The following is an 18,898-nucleotide window of genomic DNA, read 5'->3' as shown; positions in this document are numbered from 1 at the left end:
AATTCCTTAGGTCAAGCTGCCTAGTTACTTCAATGGTGTGCTGAAGAATAGCTTCCTCTGTGTGATGAGGTGTGATTTTAATAGCAACATGGACAAGGGTCAAAGCTATGAGCTGTCTCTTCCTGGACAGAAGATATTCTTCAAAACCTGCCCCAGTGCAATCTTGCAAGCTGGCTTAAGATACAGATCCCATGTCCAGGGACCTTGCTCAAGTTTTCACTCTTTTTTCCCCTTGTTCTCATGCCAGAGTACCAATGGCAGATGAACCATAACTAAGTCCCACTGAACCAATTGCTGTGGGAGGTGCAAACTACCTTCTACATCATGGGTTCTCAATATGCTATAAAAACTCCACGGCCCACCTAGGCCACAATAATGGCTTTTCTGCACATAAAAGCCAGGGTCAGTGTTAGAGGTTAGCAAGCAGGTCAGTCAGCTGGGGCCTTGTGCTACAGGGGCTCCCACAAAGTTACATTGCTCAGGCTCCGGCTTCAGCCCTGGGTGGTAGGGCTCAGGGCCTGGGCTTCAGCCCCATGTTCAGGGCTTCAGCTTTCTGCCCTGGGCCCCAGTGAGTCTAATGCTTGGTGCGCCTCCCCCTCCCCTCCCCCAGGGCGGCCTCAGGCCCCTGGATGAGAACCACTGTTCTACATCTCATTAGGGTGTTAATACCAGCATCTGACCTCCTGAAAGAGTGCAGGAGCCCCTACTCACTTCCCCCCAAGCAGAAACACTGCCAGCTAGTGGGATACGTACTGGGGGCCCATCCCTGCCTTCCCATGAAGGCAGGGGCACTAGGGGTGCTTGTGGGGAACAAATGGGGTCAAAGTCTGTTGTTTCCACCACCCCTTCAATGCGGGGTGGTCTTGGCAGCGGGGGAGGCAAAGGGGGCTAAGCTAGTGTGGGGGAGCTGGCATTGTTGTGGTGTACATAGGGCCTGGGGTTGCCTTGATCCAGTTCTTCCTGGAGTTTCCCTGGGTGCTAGAGCCATAAACAAATACTCCCCTCCTCCTGCAAAGGTGGGAGGGTGAAAACAGAAAGCCTTTAGATGACTCAGCTCCTCAGAGACAAAAGAGGCTTAGGAAACAAATCTGGCACTGCAACTAATCACTCTGTGTACACTGAATTTCAGTGTTAAATCTAGCCGGGGCATTACAGGTGGCCTGGGCTACTCATGGCTCTTCTATGGCTGAAATAGCTGTACTTTACACCTATGGGACACTTTGTGTTAAATTCCTTCTTGCTATGCCCATGGGGTGGGGGTTCTGCTGCTGCAGCCCTCTCTGGACATGCTACATCTGCACACTGTCTAATGTTCTCAGTAGTCTCAGAGAGACTTGCGATTAGGTGCGTTCTACAGCTGCCCCTACAAGTGCATCAGGGCTGTCCCTAAATTACAACTCCTTCCTTTGTCCTCTGCCTTCTGCACTTACACCCTTCCCCCAGCTGGTGTAACTTCATCACTTCAGGTGATGCAAACTCTAAAATCTTGGTAACTACCCCCAATGTGCTTGTCATCTAGGCTGCCAAACTATTACTGGATGGCACCGATGGTCAGTTGCTACTGCTCAGAACTACAGTCGGTTAAAGGCTCTGTGCTGTTAATCCAGTCATTGTAATGCTCTTCATAGTCACCTGAGGGTGTTTCAGGGGTCGAAATAGAAGCTATTTTTTAAACTCAGTGTAGTTACAGCTTTTCCCTTCACAAACACTCCCTCCTGTTCAGACATATCTAATTCTGCTACCCATTCATGCTGCCTTTTAGAGGGGGAGAAATGAAGCTACTGGTTGAAAACTGGTTCATAACCTGCAGCTGTGTGTGGTGGCAGCATGTCTACGTTCTGCTCCATAGACCCCTCATTCCTTTGGCCGCCACTGGCAATCTGGAAGTGTCACCATATCATAATGACCTGTCCATGGTCCAGTGCTGTGATGCACCAACCAACTTGCTGATGGAATGTGTGTTTTTGCTTTGATTCATTTGAAGGAAAGGTGCAAAAGAGAAACTGTGGGGTGGGTGGACAGTGCTTTTTTTCATGCCATGTAAAGAAGGCGCACACAGCTTGTTCTGCCTCCTCTGCGCCCCGCCCCGCCCCGCCCCAACCCTCTTCCTCTGATTAGCATGGGTATTTCTTGCCTTTAGAAATGTAGGTCTTGTTGACCCTGGAAGAAGCAACGTTGACTAAAAAACTAGTGCAATCATATCCTAAGAAGCTAGAAGCTGCTGCAGTTAAGAAGGGTGTTTTAGTTGAAGGGTTTGGCAGACAAAGCCATGGCACAAATGAGGGATATCAGCCCACAGTGTTGCATCCAGGGCCAATTAATATGGAGTACTGACGTTAACAACAGAGAGTCGTTCCTGGTCTCTCCAGTATCAGTTTAAATGTGGACAGGCTTCAGCCAGTCTGGGTTGCCAAACCCATCTTGGAGAAGAGCTTCCATGTCGGAAGCTGCCCCAAGGCTCTTGCTGGGTGGCCTACTGGTTGAATGTTAGCTCTGGACACAGCACCCTGGGCACGCTGGGTTACAGAAATCCAGGCCAGCAGGTGCTTTAACCGCTTCAGCATTTGGGTTTCAAACACCTGTGTGCATGTGTATGTCTGGGGCTCAGCCGTGTGTGTTCGTGTGTCTCTCTACTGTTCACCCGCGTGTGTCTCTGAATGGATGTGAATGTGTCTCTGTGACTCAGCTCTGTGTGTGCCTATATGTGCATGCATCTGTGTCCATGCATCTCTCTAGGGCGCTCACCCGGGTGTGCATGTGTGCGTCTGGGGTTCACCTTTGTGTGTGTGTGTGTTACTGTGTCTGGGACTCACCCTTGCGTGTCTGTGTGTGTGAATGTGTCTGGGCTCACCTTTGTGTGTGTGTGTTGGTGTGTCTGGCACTCACCCTTGTGTGTCTGTGTGTCTGGGGCTCACCTTTGTGTGTGTGTGTTGGTGTGTCTGGGACTCACCCTTGTGTGTCTGTGTGTGTCTGGGGCTCACCTTTGTGTGTGCGTGTTGGTGTGTCTGGGACTCACCCTTGTGTGTCTGGGGCTCACCTTTGTGTGTGCGTGTTGGTGTGTCTGGGACTCACCCTTGTGTGTCTGGGGCTCACCTTTGTGTGTGTGTGTTGGTGTGTCTGGGACTCACCCTTGCGTGTCTGTGTGTGTGAATGTGTCTGGGCTCACCTTTGTGTGTGTGTGTTGGTGTGTCTGGGACTCACCCTTGTGTGTCTGTGTGTGTCTGGGGCTCACCTTTGTGTGTGCGTGTTGGTGTGTCTGGGACTCACCCTTGTGTGTCTGGGGCTCACCTTTGTGTGTGTGTGTTGGTGTGTCTGGGACTCACCCTTGTGTGTCTGGGGCTCACCTTTGTGTGTGTGCGTTGGTGTGTCTGGGACTCACCCTTGTGTGTCTGGGGCTCACCTTTGTGTGTGTGTGTTGGTGTGTCTGGGACTCACCCTTGTGTGTCTGGGGCTCACCTTTGTGTGTGTGTGTTGGTGTGTCTGGGACTCACCCTTGTGTGTCTGTGTGTCTGGGGCTCACCTTTGTGTGTGTGTGTGTTGGTGTGTCTGGGACTCACCCTTGTGTGTGTGTGTGTGTGTCTGGGGCTCACCTTTGTGTGTGTGTGTGGGGGGGGAGCTCACCTTTGTGTTTGTGTGTGTGTGTTAGTGTGTGTGAATGTGTCTGGGGCTCACCTGTGTGTGTGTGGGGGGGACTCACCTTCGTGTGAGTAAAAAGAACAGGAGGACTTGTGGCACCTTAGCGACTAACCCATTTATTTGCGCATGAGCTTTCGTGAGCTACAGTGTTAGTGTGTCTGGGACTCACGCTTGTGTGTCTCGGGCTCACCTGTGTGTGTGTGAGTGTGTCTGGGGCTCTCTGCTGGGTCCTGTCTGTCCATCCGTCTGGGTCTCGGGGGGGCCAGCCTGGCCGTGTCCCCCCGCCCCGGACAGCGGCCATCCGTACTGAGCATGCGCAGTACAACCTAGGGCGCACACACGGCCAGGGGGCCGTTTATGCTGCTACACCGGCCGGCGGGCCTGGAACCGCTGGGGCCGGAACGCGGGCGCTGGGGCGCGGGGCCGGGCGGGCCGGAGCGTCGCCGGAATTTCCGGGAACCGCAATGAGTGTGGGGGCGGGGCGGCCCGGGCGGCGGGCTTGAGATGGTGAGTGCGTGCGGGCGGGCCCGGGCCCTCCCCGCTGGGGGGGATGGGAGGCCGGGCCGGGGCGGGCTCGGCTCGGGGAGCCCACATGCAGCGCGGGGCGGCGGCCTATTCCCCGGGTCCCCGTAGTAAAGGGTCATGGGGGGGCCGCGGCGGGGTGGCGGGGTGGGGGGGCGGTGGCGGCGGGGGAGCGGTTGGGGGGGCCGTGGTGGCGGGGGGGGGCCTGGCGGGGGAGCGGTGGGGGGGTGGCGGCGGCGGCGGCGGGTGGGAGCCGTGGCGGGGGGGGGCCTGGCGGGGGAGCGGTGGGGGGGGTGGCGGCGGCGGCGGCGGGTGGGAGCCGTGGCGGGGGGGGGCCTGGCGGGGGAGCGGTGGGGGGGGGTGGCGGCGGCGGCGGCGGGTGGGAGTCCTGGCGGGGGAGTCGTGGGGGGGGGAGGGGGCCTGGCGGGGGGGGACCCTGGCGGGGGAGCGGTTGGGTGGCGGCGGCGGCGGCGGGGGGGGGGGGCCTGGCGGGGGAGAGGTTGGGGGTGATCAGGGTGGGTGCCTGGTTCAGTTCCTTCCAGTTTTGTGTAGTTCACTGAATGAATGTTCTTATTTTGGCAGTCCTTACTGGTTCTCACAGAGGGAAGAAATCAGTAACAAATATGTTGATATCACGACTAACTTCTCAATTAGCGAAGGCCTCACGATTTGCAGGTAAACAGAACAGTGAAACTAAAATCCCCCTGAGTGCCTCTGTGTTAGAACTGCTAGTGCAAAACCTGATTTTGAAGTTTTCAGCGGTAATTAGACTTCCAGAGTTTCTTTTGCCCGCAGGCATTACAAGTCAGGAGAGTCAGTCGTTTGTGCTGAAGAACAGTAGGTCACTAATCCTGCTGATTGGTGTGTATTGACACTATTGTGAGGTTTTGCCTTAACTTCATACATGATCTTAAGGGGAATTAATGTATTTGGGAGCAGGAGGGTTGAATGCTGAGATCTTTTCAGGTTCTTAGGATCTTTCTAGATCTGACTTTTTTCCTACTCTAGATGCGGGGGTAACCTCTTTGGCTTAATTTTAGCTGGTTGAATTGTACCCTTTTCCTTAAGGTAAAGTGCACGTTTTGCCTTAGTTCAGCTCATGGGTAAATTACAGTTTAACGTCTGCATTCTTTAGTGTTAAACTGTTTTTGAACATAGTGGTCCAAATAATTATTTGAAATTTCCTGTGTATTTGAACTATGGGTCCACAAAAGCAACATCAGTAACTATATACTGTAGTTATGCCACTGTGGTACATTTAAGCCAGGTTTTTCCCTTTCTGCCCCTCCCTAGCCAAACACATGCCATGGGCCTGATTTGTCATCCATCCCCTCTCTTGGGTGCACCACTAGGAGCTCCTCCAACACCTGAGTGAGGGAGAGAGACAGAGTTAGGCTGGGATCATCCCATAACCCACCCCGATGCACTTGGCCCCAGCATTCCATTCTTTCTTCTGGGGAAACCATGAGATGCAGGAGTCTTCCATCTCCTGAGGAGTGGGAGGGGAAAAGAGATGGACTGGCCTCCCCTCAACAAGACCCGCATGCCCATATCTTCCCAGAGACAACATCCCACTGCTGCTGCAGGCTACTGTAGTAGAAGTCTGTGTTGCAATCCTGAAGGTTCAGGGTTCAAACCTGGCCAGTGGCGCACGATTTGTGGGTTGTTACAGCTGTACACAATAGAATGTGTTTGTCTTTTTCTTTTGAATAAACAAAGTAGTTTTTTGTATGCAATTTTCTATGTTAACCTAAATTACTTTTTCTTGCAAACTCACCCACTCAGAAGTTAAGAAATGCCAGTTTTATGCCTCCCAATGCACTTTAATTTGACCCCTTGTGCATATACATTGATACAGTCTTTAATTACGTGATTACGCACTATGTTTTCCACATGACCCCTACCTCATTCAGTGAACAGAATGGATGCACAAGGGGTGGAATTACAGTTGCACAGGCGAGAGTAAATTTGGCTTCCAAGTGCTTGAATTTGCAACCTAAATAACTTTTAAAGTAGCTTTTTGGGTGTAATTTTAGTATTTAGCTATTTTAAAGGTAGACATTCATGTTATGTGTTCTTCAAGAAGTTTAAACAAAACTCTTGTTTTTTTGAGGACATTTTTTGCCAAGATCAGCGTCTTCTGTGCTGTGCTCTGGTCCCACATCTGCAAATTACAGCACACAACCCTCTAATAAGAATGGAGCCCAACCTCAGCGCTGGTATGCACTGGACCCTGAACTGGAAGAAATTCTGATCCCCAGAAAAATGTCCATCAGCCCTTTAGAAAGCTGGCTGACTGTTAGATACTCCCTCCCTAAAGTGGAGATCATCAATGTTCATGAAAAGCTAGGTTATGAGCCTACCCAACAATATGACTGTCCCCCATGTGAAGGGGGAGCTGATGTGGAGGAAGAGGAAGGAGAAGTCAGCACTAACAAGGTTGAGTGTAAGAATGTGTTGAAGATCCGCAGGAGGAAAATGAATCGGCATAAGTACAAAAAGCTGCTCAAACGAACGCGTTTTTTGCGGAGGAAGGTACTAGATGGTCGCAGGAAGAAACGTCAGGTGAGATTGGGATCACCAGAGGCATATTTTCAAAAAGTGGCTGGCACTTTCTTTAGATATGGCTAGCAGTTTATGTGGTGCTTTTAATCTAGAATTGACTTGTGAAAAACAGCAGCAATCTGATTGGAGCAATTCCAGTGCATTGGGCTGGTGGCTTTGCAGGTCATGCTGGTTTCAGAACCCTCTGAACTTTTTGGTTTGTTTTTTGACCTGGATGTCCTTGGCCAATTATTTAAAATTTGTGTAGCTGGAAAGAGATGTATTAAACTTTGAATGATACATCGCTATGCATGGTGATCTATCTTGACATTCAAATAATTTGAAAAGATGAATGGTTACGACTTCTTCAGTGGATAAAAATAATCTCTTGACATAGGCACCAACAAGTAGTACACATGCCCAAGATGTGTTTGGATAGTTGGTGTAATAATCATCTTCTACCTGTCTTGCCAGCATCCTCAACTGATGTGCACAGAACAGCCAGTGTCAGCAGCTGTAAGGAGAAAATATCACACTGCACTCCTGCCCAGAAGCATTTTACTTTCTAGAATGGGGTAGGAGGGAAGGACATGGGTCCACATTCAGACTGGTGGAGGCAGATGCAACTCCATTGGTTGTATGGGCTACTTAGCTCTGCCTTTCCATAGCCCACAGTTCTTCCATGCTTCAAATTTTCATCCCTGTTCTAGTCTTTCTCCCACCACACCTGTCCTTAGAAGGTGTTTGTGTCTTGTTAGTCCCAGTTAACCCCTTCAAGTTTAAAGAGCCAGTCTTAAAGGTCCCATTTCCTTTCTTGATCCCTACTGGATACTAGTTTTTTTTAACATTTGAACTCGTTAAATATGTCTCCGTTTTCAGTATTTCTAATGGAACATTTCTAAAATGCAGTTATACGGCATTTGAAATGCATTTTCTGCGATAAGAACTGGAGCATATTCTGAGAAGCGGGATAGGCTGCCTAGGTAATGTACTGCTTCCTTCATACAGATAACACCCAGCTTCTCTTTAGGATACTTTTTATGCAGTGGGGTGTCTTGGTTTGAACGTGTCACTTCCAAGAGAGCTCACAGTCGTCCCTTTTTCTTTCCAGGCAAAGTTTGAAAAAGATCTGAAACGCATCTGGAGGAGAGCTGGGTTGAAAAAGCCTTCTGAGGGCTGGCAGCTGCCCAAGATATTTGTGAGAACTAAATGACTGGAACACCTCAAATGTGTTTTGGCATTTAATTGTAATTAAAAGGTATTTAAAATAAGTCAAAGTTCTTTTAACTTTGTTCTGAATGATGAGTCCAGAGGTGTGTAGATGTTTAAAATCTTGGTGAGGAGATCATTCCGAACCCTGTGCAATACTGCTGTTGAAATAATAAAATGCCATTTGCTGAAAAAAGCCTGTGGGCATAGTAACTAAAAATGACCTGAGTTAAAAATCAATTTGTGGGTTCATTTTCTCAAATCAGCCCTCTGTCTCCCAGCACCAGCCCCTGTATGTAGCTGCATGGAGAAGAGAGGGGAAATAGAGCAAGTAAGGTTCTGAATAAAATGACCCAACCCACAGGACTTGCCAGTTCTGAGGAATATTCTCATGGAGTTCCAGTGAGAGCCAGATTTGGACTAATTTGCTGTGAGGGACTGAAATCAAAGCTGATCCAGCTGTTCTCAGTTTTCTTAGTGCAAGGCATAAGGCAGAAATGATTCTGCACATACCTTCCTCCTAGATCAGGGCCTTTTTGTATTGGTAATAAGTCCTTGAAGTGTAACCACCCTAGCACATAGTCTCCAGTCCCAAATGGGGGTATGAATGTGGTAGGCTTTGTTACCTTGGTGGAGACGGAATGAGAGAGTCACAAGTGTGATACAATAGTCTTAATGTGATGGAGGAAAGCATTCCCTGCTGCACCAATGGCCTCTGAGTGTGAGAGGGACTGCACCTCATACTGGTGCAGAAAACAGGGTCATTTGACCATCACATATCAAATGTTCCTGCAGGAGAAGCTCTGTGTTGGTTGTAAAATAGTGGCATACTGCCTGTTACATACCTGGGAGGCTTAATGTCTCATTCTCATCATACATCCTGCTACTTGCTTCTCAAGACAGCCTGTGAACAGCATTATTTCTGTAGCAGAGTTGGGGCAGGAGTGGAAGTTGCATTAATCAGCATTACAAAATACAATGCAGTTCCACTCGCTTGAAGCCTCAGTGTGCACCTTCTTCGAGCGAAAGCATTCAGCAACAGTCCTGAAGAGAAGAAGCAACTAAAGATTTTTATTTGTATTCTCTGAACCATTTTTAGTGGGGGTCCAGAGTCCTGGTTTCTGGTTTTGGCCCTTCTTTGACTTGCACGGGGGCAAGTCACTTTCCTTCTCCATGCCTCAATCTTTCCATCTGTGAGGTGAAATACCATATCCCACCAGAGACAGGTGATGAAAACAATTAGAGGTGATGTCCTATGAAAAAAGATGGAAAAGACTGAGGCATTTGAGTTTGGAGGGGTTATGTTAGAGGTATACAAAATAATAAATGGTGCATAGGTGATAAATTGCATGCTCCTGTTCCTTCCTTCATAATCCAAGAATAAGGGGACACCTGATTAAACCAAAAGGCAACAAAATTAAAAGGCAATAAAAGAATATACTTCTTAAGTACATTGGCCTGTGGAACTCATTGCTACAAGGTAACATTTTTGATTAATTTCTGTTGTATCCTTCTGTAGGTCATCTGCCAATACAACCAAAAGACACCTGCTACGCTTCTTGCTGTCAGTAGATGGTAGTAGAGTCAAGGCTCTCTGAAACGCCATAGGAGTTGTAGTAGGAACCTGCTGGCTAATTTTCTAGTTCTTGTATTTTAAAGAATTGGTGTGTGTGTAAAAATCATTATTCTTGACAGAAACATATTGCTATAATGAGAGGTTTATTAAATTGATCAGAGGGTAGCCATGTTAGTCTGTATCCACAAGTCAGGAGTCTGGTGGTACCTTTAAAGACTAACAGAATTATTTGGGCGTAAGCTTTTGTGGGTAAAACCCCCCATTTCTTCAGGTTAAATTGAAGTGACCCCTGAGAGACATGCAGAACTAGAACATTGCTACGGTTGGTGGGTTTTCCAGACTATAGGCTCAAGTCTGGTATTAGCAGGTGACTTTGATCAGCGCTTTAAAAACAACCCCCTGCCTCCTCGTAAAGCTTTAAAAAGGGCTACAGCTGCAGTTCTTTTTAACCAACTCAAATGGGGCTTTTTTCAGACTATTCCTTCAGGGCTCCAATCAACAAGGGGAGCACTTAACTCTCTGCCTTAAAAGGTCCCTATATATAATGCTGGCTCTAGACTTCAGGGGCATGGTTAATATTCAGCAGGCACCCAGGGGTCACTAAAGAGTCTGAATGTGTTACAGTGTAACTGCACAACAGTGCCTTGCTGTCGGGTCCTTTCAGTCTGGCCTCTCTCTGAGCAGGCGCCTAGAGTATTAGCTCATTTGGAGTGAGGCCCTTGGGGTTTTTTTTATCCCTTCATGCTCATTCCTATGGGCTGTGTTCACAGCTCTGTCACTCCCGTTCCTGCTGCTTTTGGGACTGGCTCTTAGGCCTCTCGCTTATTGCCCTCCTGTCTGAACAGTCAATCTGTGTGTTTCTAGGGTGCTGGTTGCTGTGGTATCGGGGTGGGGAGGTCTTCAAAATTATAAGCAAAAACCTGTTCCAAAAGACTAGCTGCCTCCTATGCCTCATTTAACACAGCTGTGCTGCTATGATGTTCTCTGCTCTTGCCAGCCTGAGCAGACAGAATCCTGTGACTCCTGCTTTTAATCCAGAAACACTGATATGCCATCCCATCTTCCAGCCTAATGGGTGTGTGAGTGATTGGAATGTGGCACCTGGTGTGAGGTGCGTGCGTCCCTGACTTTCCCTGTGATAGTCTGTGGAATATTGATAGTGGTGCCACAAACACGGTTGTACTCTCCCCGTTTTTGTAACTCGGCAGTGAACATACGGAGACTGGCCATGTACATCAAATACCCATGGCCATCTTAACCAATTCCCCCTCTGCCCCCATTTTACTACTTCAGGGGGTGCAGAGTTGGGGTCATGGCTTTGTGGGTTGTTCTGATCTCACTCTACCTTGCAATCTACTGGGCATGCCATAGGAAAGAACATAACATGCAAAGCTCTTTAGTCTTTGGGTAGGAGAGCAATGTCTGTCATTGTTGCACTGCCTGCAGTAGTCACTCTGGAAGGCTGTGGAACACAAAGCAGTTCACTGCAGTCATGTCTGGTAGCTCAAGAGTGGAGGGAGGGGATGTGTCATATTCTGGGATCAGCCCAATAGCATTAAAGCCACCTCTTGGTATGACAACCCAGTTCTTTAACACCGAATCAGCTGCTAGGAAAGAATTCTGAAACACTTGAAGTTCCATGGCACAGACCTCATGCAATTCTTCCTCACCTAGGAGAGCTGGATTGTTTCGTTACAGGGCGGGCACCATGTTACAGCTGGAGGTCTCTGTAGTGAATTCCATCTCTTCACTAAGTATAAGTCTGATTATATCTGCCCTCTAAATCATAGTTCAGCACATATAGTCATCATCTTTACATCTACTAAACGTAATGGCAGCCTAATCTGCAGGTATATGGAAGTACTGTGTAATTTGCAATGGTGTTTACAAATAAGCCCCAGTATGTTCCTATATAATTAAAGGCTGGGGACAAGACATTTGTGCCCTGCTTTTAGTTGTGTATTTTTTTTCTAGGTGGGGTCGTATGGTTAAATCATGGTTATCCTAAAGCAATGGTTTTCAACCTTTTTGCATTTGCGGACCCCTAAAAAAATTCAAAGGGTGGTCCGAATCCTTTGGAAATCTTAGCTATAGTCTGCGGACCCCAGGCTGAAACTCACTGTCGTAAAGCATGGTTGAAGTCTCTCATGCTGTTTCAGTGCCAGACACTATAAGGACACACACACACATTCACACTCTCATTCTCTCTGTGTAATCCTCCACCAAGATTAAAATCACCATGTCCTAGCTCGCTCAATCACAGATCAGGTTTTCTACTCTAATACAGCCCTTCATCCTTTGGGTTAACCTCGTCCTGCTCTTGTTGGGGAGGAATAGATGAAAGAGAGTTCCCCATATTTGTCTGTAGGGGAAGCACCAGCACATAATATTCCATTCTGGAAACGTTATGAACTTCTACTGGCTGGAAATATGTATACACCTATATGTGTATGCAGCTATATGGTAAAAAGAAAAGGAGTACTTGTGGTACCTTAGAGACTAACCAATTTATTTGAGCATGAGCTTTCGTGAGCTACAGCTCACTTCATCAGATGCATCTGATGAAGTGAGCTGTAGCTCACGAAAGCTCATGCTCAAATAAATTGGTTAGTCTCTAAGGTGCCACAAGTACTCCTTTTCTTTTTGCGAATACAGACTAACACGGCTGTTACTCTGAAACCTGGCTATATGGTAGCAGCTGAAAGCCTGTGGAAGGACATGCTTTGACCTTTATCCGACTCAGATAAATCAAGAGGTTTCAAGGATTCTTCCTTCATCTCCCTATTATGGTTGAAAAACAGCAGGAAGCTGCCAGAGGAACCCATACTAAGTATTCCAGAGACTGGAGCTATCCAGGGAAGACAACGTGATGGATGTTTGAAACTGGGACTCAGACATTGCTCAGGAAGGAGCTCTGAAAACTGGAATATGAAACCAATTATACGCATGGACCCTCCTTCCCCCCCCCCCCCCCCCAGTGCTTGGGTTATGTGTGCTTGAATACAGAGAGCAAATTAGACTGTTGAGCAGAATATTGTGTCTCAGTCAGTCTGGTAGTTTTATCGTCTGGCTCAACGTGATTACAGAGCTACCTGGTTTGAACTGAAACCATGGTTTGGATCTCAGATAGGAATACGGTTGTTCTCCAAAGAGATATAAAGGGGCTGTATTTTGTTCCCCATCAGTCAAAGCAGTGTATAAACCTCACACAGACGGCCTGCTCCCTTCCCAGGACACAGCAAGATGGTGGCGTTAAACAGCTGGGATGGGCTGAATCTGCTGCAAAACTGGCAGCTCATAATGGTGATGGGTGAACTTCAGAAGGGCTGGGAGTGTGTCTCCATTTAGATGCGTGTGGCTGTTATCAGTGTAGTAATGAGGTGCTGATTGAAATGTATCCCACCTGCTCAGGTCTAGATGCTGAACTGGAAAAAATCTTAGGAGTCCAGATTTGTGTGAGATTCCCAGTGGTTTCTGGTTGTGAAATAATAGCTTCTGCATTCAAGATATCCTGAGCTCAAGATACCTGTCAAATGCTGGGGCAGATCCTCAGCTGGTGTTGATCGATGTAGTTCCCTTGACTTCACTGGAGATACATTGATTTATAGCAGCTGAGGATCAGGCCCGTTATGTCAGTTGACTACGTGGCAATGGGGTAGAGCCCGTGTAGACAGAACTCCTTGCTGGCCACTGGCTTTTTAACCACTGGAGTGTCCGCTCCTGTTCACAGGAGGTCTATACGCTATGGTGAAAATAACTCCACAGTTCCCAGTGGTTTGGCTGCACTAGCAATCACTGCATTGGTAGCAGCAGGAGATTTTTAGGATAAGGCTGGTGCACACATGGCCTGTGATACTGAAATTGTGGGAAGAGTCTATTCCAAGTGTGCTTTTATAAAGCACAAACTGAAATTTCAAATCCTGTCTCATCACCAGTCAAACAGGAAACTATCCATATGTGGAGTAAAGCCTTTTGGTAACGAGGATCAAATTGAAAGGCTGCCTACCGCACTCAAGATTCCCAGGTGGTCTCCTGTTCAAATACTAGCCAGGCCGTGGACGGTGTAGTTTCCAAGGTCAGACAAGATCAGGTGCATTCAGTCCAATATGGCCATGAATATCAAATTGAAATGGATGAAAGATAGCAACAGTTCCACCCCGTGTTAGTCACAACACTGCAGCATTCTCCTTGTGTGAAAACCACACCTGATTCAAGTGATGATGTTACACGTGCTGCATGGGCAGAGCATTAGCTTGACTGACTTCTGGGCAACTTTGACAGCTGGGGTAATTCCTACCATACACGTAGTGATGGGTGAACCTTCAAAGGTGTGGAATTTGGGTTTGAGTCAGAGGAACACAGATTTGAGCTGCTTATCCAAACCGTGGGCTGCAAGTCTCCTGAGAACAGGCTTCTTGGGAATATTTCTGCTCCAGGCTGACTTTAATCAGCTCTCAGCCCATGATTCACTGGGTTATGAAACTCACCAGCCCTGCCAGCAACTCTGATTTGGCTTCCCCTCCCAGTGGCAGAACCAAAGGGAGAGGCCCTGCTCCTGTATGAGCCTTGGAATAGTTCAGGGAACTACTACATACAAGGTCATCCTCAAAATACCAAGAAACCAGCCTCTTGCGTGTGTCTGCACCAAGCACCGCAGTGCAAGGCCTGGATATAATGGGGTAGGGAATGTGCCCGGAGTTCTTTCAAAGTTTTGATCAAGGCCTGGTGTTGGTTTGAGTTGTGTGTGAAGGTTCAGGTGACCCTGCGCTAATCTGAAAGCACCAGAGAGAGCTGGGAGAAACCCGCTTGCCAGTTTATGCTGGCGCTGCCCACATAATGGAGCCTTGTCAGGGTAACACGCTTCCTCCAAACAGTATGAACTGAAACAGCTCTTTATGGTGTATATTGGCAGTGAGTCCTGCTGTGATCTCATAGGAGCAGGCACGTGTGTCTGAAGTGCTGGGTACAGGCTGCGGGGTGCCCAGTAGACCCAGCCGTGTGTGGCTGTAAAAGAAAATGTGAAAGGAAGTTATTCTTCACAGTGTTGTATTGACTGCTGGAAGATTTCACCAAGCTGCAAAGCAAATTTCCTTCTGTTTGCACCCTGAGGGGTTCCATCTGTGCTCAGTGCTAAGACTCTGATGCCAGGGGCCAGGTTCCTAGTGTGTATTTTGGGCACCATCCTCTTCGCTTGAGTCATTAAGGCTCCAGGGCAATCTCAGACGAAGGGGCACATGCCAGGGATCTTTTCTACCCCATCTAATTCCCACCTCCACTGTGTCCTGGAAGTTTTACGAGCGGCCTGTGAGCAATGCCTACCTTTCAGAGAGTGAAGCGCCGAGCTCCCCTGCTGTTTATCAGCTAGCTGCTGATTGGATTTATTAAAAACCCAGGGGTACTGCAGCCCAATAATTCCTGAGCAAAAACAATGGGGGCGTTTACACCGGTGAGCTAATAGGGACACTGCCAGGTTAAAAACAATGGGCCAAATCTTTAGCTGGTGTAAATAGGCATGTTTCCGTTAACTTCAATGGGATTGAGCTGAGGAGGACCTGGCCCCATGTATTTTAAAAGTAAATGGTCCTAAGCTGCTGTAAACTGGTGGGGTTCCAGTGGAGTTAATGAAATTGTGCCGATAGCATCATCGAAAGATCATTTGCGCCAGATCCTCCATCGATGGCAAACAGCACCGTAGATAATGAAACCTGATTGTGAAAAAAAATATTTTAATAAAGTCCTGCCCTGGACTTTGTGTATTGAAATGCTGCGGCTGCTGAGTTAGGCCCAGTCCTGCAATGTGCAGAGGAGGACTGGTCAAAAATGACATGGATTTTCCACATAAAATTCAAAAGAAACAAAGCCTTTTTTTCTTTTTTAAATTTCAGGCAGAATTTTTCAACTTTTCATCTAATTGTAATGAGAAATTTCATGTGCATTTGCTCTGAAACAAAAACATTTGTTTTGATTCTATTCAAACCAATCAACCAACCATCTCTTTCTCTCTGGGGAGCTTTTAGCACTCCTCTCCCTGTCTTTCTTTTTCCCCTCTTGATGGGAGAGAAGCTGGCGGGGGAGGGAGAAAGAGGCAAAAACCGGAAGTAATTTGGTTTCAATTCAAAGTGAAAGCTCTCGTTTTATTTTGATGGAACAGCTGAACATTTCAAATGATACGACAAATTTACAGGGATTTTGTTATCATCCAAAAAGTCATTTTTCGTCACAAAATCTTTAAGGGAGCTCAACCAGCTGTGGTGCTGGGTGAGTTCTGGTGGGGCTGAGTTCTCTGCCTTTTCACTGACATGAACAGCACTTGGGAGGACTCGCAGCATCAAGCGCTCAGTAAGTCCTGCGAATAGTCCTGGAGTGACTGAGCGCCAGGGCGCTAAGTGGGAAAGCCCTCCCCGAGGATGTGGCAAGCTCCATAAAAATAAAGATTTTGGAAATATTTAAGACTTTATATTTGAAGTGGCTTTGCAAAACTTGGCAGAGGTTTCACAGCTGAACTGTGACCCAAGCCAGCGGTGGGGGTGAGCTGAAGCAGAATAATGATCAACCGGGGACAAAGCGTGCCAGAAGCGAGAACAGTAAAAGAGGCCTGAGGTGTGGTTATAGCCAACAATGTGACTGTAGGTTAATGGCACCGTCTTACTCAGCAGCTCTGCTCCCTGGGTGACTTTGAGTCAGATCCGTTTCTTCTACTGACAAAGTGTTCTCACTCCTGCTAGCTTTGCAGGGCCAGCTCAGCCATGAGAGAGCCAGCTGAATTCAGGTCAGACTTGTCCTCAGGGCAGAAGCTTTGAGAAAGGTCATCATGGCAGCCTTCCCTCCAGACCAGACCGCCCAGCTTTGGCTCCTCAGGGCATCCGTACTGTTCCAATCAGGGGTGTTGGAACAATTTTTATAGCAAAAAGAAAAGGAGGACTTGTGGCACCTTAGAGACTAACCAATTTATTTGAGCATAAGCTTTCGTGAGCTACAGCTCACTTCATCGGATGCATAAAAGTGGAAAATGCAGTGAGGATGTTTTTTATACACATAGACCATGAAAAAATGGGTGTTTATCACTTCAAAAGGTTTTCTCCCCCCACCCCACTCTCCTGCTGGTAATAGCTTATCTAAAGTGATCACTCTCCTTACAATGTGTATGATAATCAAGGTGGGCCATTTCCAGCACAAATCCAGGGTTTAACAAGAACATCTGAGGAACGGGGGTGGGGGGGTGGGGTAGAAAAAAACAAGGGGAAATAGGTTACCTTGCATAATGACTTAGCCACTCCCAGTCTCTATTCAAGCCTAAGTTAATTGTATCCAATTTGCAAATGAATTCCAATTCAGCAGTCTCTCACTGGACTCTGATTTTGAAGTTTTTCTGTTGTAATATAGCAACTTTCATGTCTGTAATCGCGTGACCAGAGAGATTGAAGTGTTCTCCAACTGGTTTATGAATGTTATAATTCTTGACATCTGATTTGTGTCCATTTATTCTTTTACGTAGAGACTGTCCAGTTTGACCAATGTACATGGCAGAGGGGCATTGCTGTCACATGATGGCATATATCACATTGGTAGATGAGCAGGTGAACGAGCCTCTGATAGTGTGGCTGATGTTATTAGGCCCTGTGATGGTGTCCCCTGAATAGATATGTGGACACAGTTGGCAACGGGCTTTGTTGCAAAGATAGGTTCCTGGGTTAGTGGTTCTGTTGTATGGTATCAGAGTAACAGCCGTGTTAGTCTGTATTCGCAAAAAGAAAAGGAGTACTGGTGGCACCTTAGAGACTAACCAATTTATTTGAGCATGCTTGGTTAAATTGGTTAGTCTCTAAGGTGCCACCAGTCCTCCTTTTCTTGTTGTATGGTATGTAGTTGCTGGTGAGTATTTGCTTCAGGTTGGGGGGCTGTCTGTAGGCAAGGACTGGCCTGTTTCCCAAGATCTGTGAGAGTGATGGGTCGTCCTTCAGGATAGGTTGTAGATCCTTGATAATGCATTGGAGAGGTTTTAGTTGGGGGCTGAAGGTGACGGCTAGTGGCGTTCCGTTATTTTCTCTGTTGAGCCTGTCCTGTAGTAGGTAACTTCTGGGTACTCTTCTGGCTCTGTCAGTCTGTTTCTTCACTTCCGCAGGTGGGTATTGTAGTTGTAAGAATGCTTGATAGAGATCTTGTAGGTGTTTGTCTCTGTCTGAGGGGTTGGAGCATATGCGGGGCTGCTGCTGATGGAAACTATATATATGGTGTTTGTTATTTCTACTTCAAGCCAGGGTGTGCGGCAGCACCCCTCGTTCCAGCCCCCCTAGTTCCAATTATTGTCCAGAAGTTGTTGCTGCTCTGCAGCCTCAAACCTGCTTAATGTACGTAGCTTAACAAGCAGCCTTCACAGAACTGCCATTGTCTGAGCAATTTTACCTTTCTTGTGTGTGAGGAGGGGAATGACCTAGGTTGTTACCAGCCTCCTGCCATGTGTAAGGCAATATCCCTTGGCTTGTCCTAAGTTAGGGAGAGCTAAATATCCTACTTTTGGACAATACTAGCCATTCCTTGTGGAAGGGATGTGGGCTGCTGGGCCCTCCAGAAAAGCAGAAAACTTTTCCTCACCAGGAATCCATGGAGCATTCTTGCCGGGGTCCACATTTGATCTGGAGAGGAAGAGGGTGGCAAATGAGGATGCTGTCCCAACACACAGGGCGGGAGTGGTTTTCATTATTATATAGTGGGGTTGCAGAACACAAGGGAGGGTGAATGAAAACGTACAGGCCAGCAAATCATGTCTGCATAGAGAATGCACACAAAGAGGGCTTTGTCTGGCCTATGGCGTCTCTCCATCTCCTCCACAGCGCGAGCTGCAAAATTCAGATCCAAATTTAAAGTCCCCCCAAATCCAGGCTGAGCTGCCCCCCTGTGTTTTGGTCCTTTCATTTCTAGGGCGAACAAAGAGTAACAACTCACAAAACCAGAGCTGTTTGTCGGTAGGTTTGGAAGGATGACATTTTTACTGGTCAGTGTCATTAAATGGCAATGGCATCCACAAACTTATGAAAAAATGTTTCCATTGATAAAAGTTACAGCTCGGCAAAATAAGGAAAATGCTGCTTGAGAACGTCTTTGAGTTTGAGTTCAGGATATCTACTTTATATACGCATGTGATGTTGATCATCTGCGTTTTAACCATTCTAAAGCTTCAGCTTTTTTTTGAATCTCAGCCTCTTCTGTCATTAGTGACTGACCCCTTCCTTGTCTGATCCCCCCCCATAATTTCACATAGAAGTGTGAATAGTTAAATGGATACAAATAAAACAAAAGGGCGTAACCCCTTAATTTTGCACAGCTGTGAAAACGTAAATCCATACCCGCAGAAAAAATGCTTAAAAATAAACTAGCTCATGCTCAAATAAATGGGCTAGTCTCTAAGGTGCC

General features: G+C 47.4%; 1 protein-coding gene across 3 annotated transcripts; it reads left to right on the top strand.

The window, feature by feature from the left end:
* The first annotated feature begins 4,089 nt into the window (after positions 1-4,089).
* Positions 4,090-11,422, top strand: AURKAIP1 (aurora kinase A interacting protein 1). 3 transcript variants are annotated; one of them, XM_077837270.1, is made up of 4 exons: positions 4,090-4,143; positions 4,741-4,833; positions 6,272-6,723; positions 7,814-8,107. In XM_077837270.1, exons 2-4 carry the CDS (start codon positions 4,782-4,784, stop codon positions 7,913-7,915), a joined length of 606 nt encoding a protein of 201 aa, XP_077693396.1. In that variant the 5' UTR covers positions 4,090-4,143; positions 4,741-4,781; the 3' UTR covers positions 7,916-8,107. The 3 variants fall into 3 exon arrangements, with proteins under 3 accessions (XP_077693396.1, XP_077693395.1, XP_077693394.1); XM_077837269.1 differs by lacking the exon at positions 4,090-4,143 and adding an exon at positions 9,431-11,422 and having other exon boundaries at positions 4,669-4,833; positions 7,814-7,960; XM_077837268.1 differs by lacking the exon at positions 4,090-4,143 and having other exon boundaries at positions 4,669-4,833.
* Positions 11,423-18,898: the final 7,476 nt, after the last annotated feature.

The sequence above is a fragment of the Eretmochelys imbricata genome, chromosome 18 (genome assembly GCF_965152235.1).
Source record: "Eretmochelys imbricata isolate rEreImb1 chromosome 18, rEreImb1.hap1, whole genome shotgun sequence".
NCBI lineage: Eukaryota > Metazoa > Chordata > Testudines > Cheloniidae > Eretmochelys > Eretmochelys imbricata.
This window is presented reverse-complemented; position numbering and strand designations above follow the sequence as displayed.